Source organism: Lontra canadensis, unplaced genomic scaffold (assembly GCF_010015895.1).
Source record: "Lontra canadensis isolate GAN:19392208 unplaced genomic scaffold, GSC_riverotter_1.0 scaffold36, whole genome shotgun sequence".
Lineage (NCBI taxonomy): Eukaryota > Metazoa > Chordata > Mammalia > Carnivora > Mustelidae > Lontra > Lontra canadensis.
In genome coordinates, this window is record NW_022631030.1 from 8,832,303 (window position 1) to 8,839,479 (window position 7,177).

A 7,177-nucleotide genomic window follows, 5' to 3' on the forward strand; every position below is an offset into this window, starting at 1 on the left:
ACTCGGTCCATAAGAGATCTTAGTATTATAATGAGTTAAAGGTAACTTCAGGACAACTTGGGGGGCTTCTGCATGGGTCCTCAGCTCCAAACCTGCTCAGACTGGCCTAGGCAAGGGGCTTCCAGGGGAAACACCTAACCTGGCATTTCCTTGTCAGGAACTGCTGGTTCTGCAAAACAAAACATATTCCTTCCCTGCTTTTGTCCCTTCCCCCTCCCCACTTCAGGCTGATAGTTTTCAGCCCTCTGACCAGAGGAACTCCCTGCTGCATCTTGGCTAACACAAACACAATGCATAGAAAGACTGTCTTAAAACATACAATCAACAAGCAACAGTGGCAGACCCTGGAAAGGGTAGAAAAGGAGCACAAAATTGAGTAAAGGGAGGCTTCCTTTCACTGAGTGGTTTTTTTTTTTTTAAAGATTTATTCATTTATTTATTTGAGAGAGAGAGAGTGAGAGAGCACAAGCAAGGTGAGGGGCAGGCAGAGGGAGAAGCAGGCTCCCTATTGAGCAGGGAGCCCAATGCAGGGCTTGATCCCAGGACCTCGGGATCGTGACCTGAGCCAATGGCAGACACTTTACCAACTGAGCCACCCAGGCACACATCACTGAGTATTTTTTGGTAATAATTATAAATACCATGAACATGTACTACTGCACAGTCAATATACAAATAAATACACATTGTAAATAGGATTTAGAATGCAGAAATGTATAATGTAGAAGAGAAATAATTCTCATAATAATCCTGTGGAAATGCTTTTAAAGAGGAAGACACATCAATTAACTTGCATGAGGTCACATAGCTGGTGAGTAAAATCTAGGGTTCAAGTTTGACTCTCCCCCCACCTGCCCCAATTCTCTGGTCTGCTTTCTGAGTCTCTATGCTGTTCTTCTCTCCTTGTTTCAGTCATCCCAATTCTATGATGGCCCTGTGTTCTGTACCATCTAAACACACTTCCCTGGTTCCATTTTTATTCTTTTGAATTCACCCTGAGTGATATGTACCTTCCCAAAGGATTTAACTCTATATCCATCCAGACTCATTTTTACAAATAGAAGAGAATTTTCCTAAAAAGAATCTCATAAATCAAAAATATTTCCACAGCCTTTCATATATCATTGCTTCTCAAAGAAATAATTACCACTTATAATTTTCTTTTAAACCAAAAAGCTACTCTATCTCCTTTTACACAGGATCATTAGGCTGTGGATTTACAAATCTAAACTGTATCATCCTTCTACCCTTTACGGGAAGGTGTGTCAATCAGAGTCACAACAGAAAACAGATGACCCCCTGAAACAAAATAATTGAAAACATAACAAGGGCACTATTTGCATGGGGGTAGACAAAAGGGTAGTTAAGGGAAACCACAGAAGGATGGCAGAAGCTAACAGCAGTATCATTACCATCCCTTTGCATGAAGAGACAAAGGAAGTTACTATAAACAGCTAAGAAAAGAGCAGCTACTGTAGCCCACTGGAAGGAAGTCAGGGAAATAAATATCACAGTATCATGCTCCACTTGTTCTCTGATTTCCTTTCCTGATGTTGCCATTGGCTTAACCCAGCCAGAAACCTGAGGGTCAGGGAACCAGCCCATTGACAACATCCATTAGGGAATGCCTCCCAAGACTTGAAGTAAGGTACAAAGTAACAGAGAGTTGATCTAGAGAGGCACACAGAGAATACCTCACATAGTCTTTGTCACATACAGTACCATAACAGTCAGTGAGTGGTCCTTTCCTCTGCTGACTGCCTGCTGTGTGGTGTTAACCTAATTAGTGGCTTGTAACACAGTGTCTCCTCTATGGTTCTGAAATAGTCTCCAGATTTTTAGCTGACCGCCCTGAGCTTCAGACTTCACCCAGGTTTTAAAAGCACAATTTGAAACAAGGAAATGATTGTGTGTTAAAAAAAAAAAAAAGTCCCTAATTCTGTACTTCATAACCTTGACATTTTCTATAAGGTCATCCAGCCAGCATGACCAGACCTTTTAAAGTCCAAGTCCCTGAAGCTCCACACCCCTGTCTTAAGCAGTACCATGCTTACTGCTGTCTGGGTCCTAGCATACTTCCCCCAAATACTATGCAAAATTCTACAAGAATTTGGTCATTTAGCCAAGACCATCTCAACAAAGTTTTATGCCTCCTACCTTCTTTGCAAAAATGTGGTATTTAAAATTAGCCCTTGAAAAGTTGCATGAAATTTCTGTAGATAGAACCAGATCTTAACATCCTAGATCAGTTCACATTTGAAATGAAATCTTCCAGTGCTGATGAAGGAAGAAAGTGAACCATAGTGAAAAGTAACTAGTATTACAAATCAAAAGCCTACTGATGAGTGCTGGGTATTATACACAACTAATGAATCATTGAACACTACACCAAAAACTAATGATGTACTGTTGTTGGCTAATTGAACTTAAATTTTAAAAAGGGGGCAAGGGGAGTCAAAAGCTTATATCCTGGTCACAGATGTGCTAGTGAATAACTGAGTGACTTTGGAGAAGGTACATAAACCTGTATCTATTCTCAGAAATATGAGAGAACTGAATTAAATGATATTTATGGTCTACTAAATGGGCATACCGTATAGTTTTAAGAATATTTTTATTTTTTTATTTTTTATTTTTTTAAGATTTTATTTATTTATTTGACAGAGAAAGAGATCACAAGTAGGCCGAGAGGCAGGCAGAGAGAGAGAGGAGGGGAAGCAGGCTCCCTGCCGAGCAGAGAGCCCGATGCGGGGCTCGATCCCAGGACCCTGGGATCATGACCTGAGCCGAAGGCAGAGGCTTAACTCACTGAGCCACCCTGGTGCCCCTTAAGAATATTTTTAAATTAAAGGATTCGTAAAATGGGAAGGATGAACATCTTTGAGAAAGAGTTAAAATTTCCTCCAAGTAACCAATGGAACCTGAAAAATAAAAAGAAAGGAAAAAGGCCCTTTCCTAAGTATTACCCCTTTCTCAAGAGAATGGTTTTTTCCTTAATGTTTTCTTCAGAACAACTTTGACATCCTTATTCCTCAAGCTATAGATTAGCGGGTTGAGCATGGGCACAACGATGGTGTAGAACAATGAGGACACTTTCCCCTGATTCATAGGTAAAAGAGAGGATGGTTTGAGGTACATAAATGCCCCTGACCCAAAGAAGAGAGACACTGCAATTATGTGGGAGCTGCAGGTGCTAAAGGCTTTGGACCTGCCTTTGGTAGAATGAATACGGAGGATGCTGGAGAGGATGAGGGCATAAGAAATGAAGATGGTAACTGTGGGCACACCAATATCAATGCCCACAACAACAAAAACGACCAGCTCATTTACATAGGTACTGGTGCAAGAGCGCTCAAGAAGGGGAAGGATGTCACACATGTAGTGGTTAACAAGATTTTTGCCACAGAAGGTCAGTCTCACCATGCATGCTGTGTGGGCCATGGCCCCAGCAAATCCCATCACATAGACACCCAGCAGAAGGAGTAAGCAGACCTGAGGAGACATGGTGGCCGTGTACACCAATGGGTTACAGATGGCGGCGTAACGGTCATATGCCATTGCTGACAGGATGAAGGACTCAGAGACAACAAAGAAAAGAAAGAAGAAGAGCTGAGTCATACACCCTGCGTAGGAGATGATATTCTTCCTCAAGACAAAACTCATCAGCATCTTGGGTGTGATAACAGTGGAATAGCAGAAATCTATGAAGGACAAGTTAAAGAGGAAAAAGTACATGGGGGTGTGTAGGTGAGAATTCAGCCCAATTAAGGTTATCAGGCCCAGGTTCCCCACCACTGTGACCACATAGAAACCTAGAAACAGGAAGAAGAGAGGGAGCTGGAGTCCCGGCTGGTTGGTTAAGCCTGCGAGGATAAACTCTGTCACGGAGGAGTTCTCAGCTTCCATTCTTATTAAAGGCATTCTGTGGGAACAAGGGGAAAGAGTCACTTAGAAGGAGAGAGAGAGAGAAAAAGAGAGAGAAAGAGACAGAGACCACCTCTCTCCTCCCAGTCACCTCCCGTTCTTGAGAATTGGATCCACACAGAGAGATTTTGGACTTCAGCAGAAAGGCTTCTCGGGATGCCCTTGGGTCTGTTCTCCTGGTCCCCTGAGGACTCTTCTACTAGAGCACCCTCTGGAGGATGGACCTCCATGGACCTCTCCATGGTGAGGGCAGATGCTGCTGGGAAAACAGTCTCAAAGACAAGCTGAGGAGTCTCCTTTGTCTTTACTTTGGTCCATTTATTGGGTCCTTCCAGCTCCAACTTCTGCTCAAGATTATAAAACCTGGGGTCGATATCTGGAGAGAGTCCTTTCAGAGGTTGGAGCCAGCCCAGCTGTGTCTGGAGTTTCCACCTCGTGGTCACCCCAGACAGAGCAGAAATAGGAAGTGGTCTTTCCCAAAGCCTTTACAACCTGAGGTTGGGGACTTAGGAAAAGTTCAGCCCAGATTCAGTCACTCACCCTCCTTCAACCTAGAGCCTCAGTGATGTACCTTTCCATCCAATTCCTATCCATGATTGTTCAGACAGATAAATGGCTGTGGTGCTAACACGGATAAAAGAACTAAACACAGACCATTTAGCTCCTGTCCTGTTGGAAGGATTAGAATATGGACTGTCTTAGAATTTGCTCTGAGCTAAAGATAATCTGATGGAGGCTTTGCCCCAAGGCTGTTTTCCAGTTTGTAGAAGGAAGACATCTTTGCCTCTAATACGTGCCATCTGGTGACAGGAGACTGAGCAGTTTTATTCTGGATTTAGGGATCTGGGGACCTAATTAGAAGTCAAAAGTCAGAGCATCTCCTGGGATCACAGCCCTAGAAACTAACTTTCTAAAAGAAGGAATATTTTCTTGTACCCTTGATAATATTTGAATGGGCTTTTAGAAACATTATTTATTTGTCCAATTAATATCTATTCAGTAAAGTGCATAGTGTTGTCCAAAAACAATAACTTACCATTTATTGAGTGCTTACTATATATATACCAAACATTCTTCCTGTCCTAGCACTTCTGACCTGACCCCAGCAAGCCAGAATCCAATACCATTTCACATGCAGTACTTCCTTTTAATTGTCCCCCAAATCCTACGAACTAGATTTTATCATTCCCATTTTAAAGATGCAGTAATTCACTGGATATTAAATTATGAAAGACATGTGAAATCTAGGTCCATCTACTCCAGATCTGGTGTTCTTAATGATTGTGTTTAACCTCTTCCTGTGGGAGATAGGGAAATATATAACAGGGTCCTTGCCTCAGGGGTCTGACAATCTCCTGGAAAAGATAAGCTAGAGCACACCAAACTTATTTTCTTGAAAACAACATGGTAAGATCTAGAAAAGGTAAAAATAAAATGCTACTCAAGTTCAGAGAGGGCATTCCATACAACACTTACATTTCAGTTTATCACAGAAAATGCACAATATCTAGTCCAAGGAGAAACAGAGCCTCCCTGTAATCTCATGGAATTTGAGCTTGGCAGTAAAGAGAAAACCCTGTCAGTTAAGAACATATTTTTCCAAAATTGCTGAGTTGTTGGAAATCTTGTTGGCCCCTGTCAGCTCTCTTTCAGGAGATTCTCAGTGACCTCCTGCTGACTCTCATGGCCTTGTAGCTTGACTCCTCTTCTTCCCACCAGACCCACCAATGTTTGTTTCCCTGTTTTGCTTACTTTGCTCATATTCTAACTTTCCCTCATGACACAAGTTATCCCACTGTGCCCCCGTCTCTCAGAGTCTCTAGGTGATGGCTAGTTCACTCTTTTGGAGTCTCATAGATTTGAAGCAATATTAAAAGTCATCTAGTCCTGGGGCACCTGGGTGCCTCAGCGGGTTAAGCCTCTGCCTTCAGCTCAGGTCATGATCTCAGGGTCCTGGGATCAAGCCCCGCATCAGGCTCTCTGTTCAGGGGAAGCCTGCTTCCCCCTCTCCCTCTGCCTGCCTCTCTGCCTACTTGTGATCTCTCTCTCTCTGTCAAATAAATAAATAAAATCTTAAAAAAATAAAAAGTCTTCTAGTCCCGTGGTTCACAAATCTAGCTATACAACTGAGTCAGATAAATCTGTGCATATTAAAAGTACATATTCTGCTACTCCAATGTAAATATAATAAATCAGAATCTCCAGAAGTAAGACTTTATAACCTGGTTTTTCTTCTAAATCTATCCCTAGTGATTGGGATATTTAGCCAGGTTTGGGATTCACTGATCTAATCCTCCTACCCTACATCTTCCAGACAGGAAAAACTGAAGCCAATCACACAGCTGCCTGCTGGTAGAGTCTGGCACAAAACATGAATCTCTAACTTCTCTAATTGGAGGGGTTTTCCAGCGTATCCAGAAGAAGCCGACCTGGTCTTTGATTTGATTTACTACAATTCAGAGTACAAGTAAAGGATGTAATTGGACATCAAATCTGGAAGAGCACCCCAAGGTCATACTGGGGAGAAACTTAAATGCCAAGAAATGTGTATGCAGCGTGACTCCATGGAACACTTTGAAGAGAGGAATGGCATGACCAGGGGAATGACATGATCAGGTTGTGCTGAGGAAGACCAGTCTAATAGGCTATTGGATGTCAGTGACTTGATACAATAGTCCCTCCAGGCAATGTTTTTTCTTGTAATTTAGGGAAGATGCTTTAACTCAAAGCACAACAATAAGAAAAATGACAAAGGATGGACTTTCAGAAAGAGGTAAATGGAGCAAAAGTCCTTTCTAAACTTTTAACACATTACATATCACGTAATATGGCTGGCCACCTGCCTTTTATAACCATGGTTTCATCTACCCTCCACTCTGAATATGTTTACAAGGCCCTGAGTTCAAATCCCATCACCAGGCTCTCTGTGTTAGACATGGTTTTTGCCTCGTCTCAGCCCATCTTTTGGGCTTCTGCTGCTGCAGTGGCTGCTGGCTGCATGTTGCAGTCAAAAAACACAAAATCCGCCAACTGCACCACTTACCCCCGCTTTCTACCCTAAGATGTCCCTGCCACCACACACACACTGTCTGCTGGAATGCACCCAGCCTCTCTGGTACATGTGCAAACCTGGAAGTGTGAGGAGGGAACCCCCACTGGGAGTCAGTGAATAAATGATCTGTCCTTCTGTGTCTCCAGTGTTTTGTTCTTCATTGATTCTCAAAGGGGCTTCAGAGGGATTGATTGTGAAATT

The 7,177-nt window shown here is 42.6% G+C and overlaps 1 protein-coding gene across 1 annotated transcript; it reads right to left on the minus strand.

The window, feature by feature from the left end:
* Window positions 1-2,973: 2,973 nt before the first annotated feature.
* Window positions 2,974-5,609, minus strand: LOC116874387 (olfactory receptor 145). Its single transcript, XM_032869049.1, has 2 exons — window positions 5,593-5,609; window positions 2,974-3,907 (listed from the first exon to the last, which is right to left on the minus strand). Exons 1-2 carry the CDS (start codon window positions 5,607-5,609, stop codon window positions 2,974-2,976), a joined length of 951 nt encoding a protein of 316 aa, XP_032724940.1.
* Between the last annotated feature and the right edge of the window lie 1,568 nt (window positions 5,610-7,177).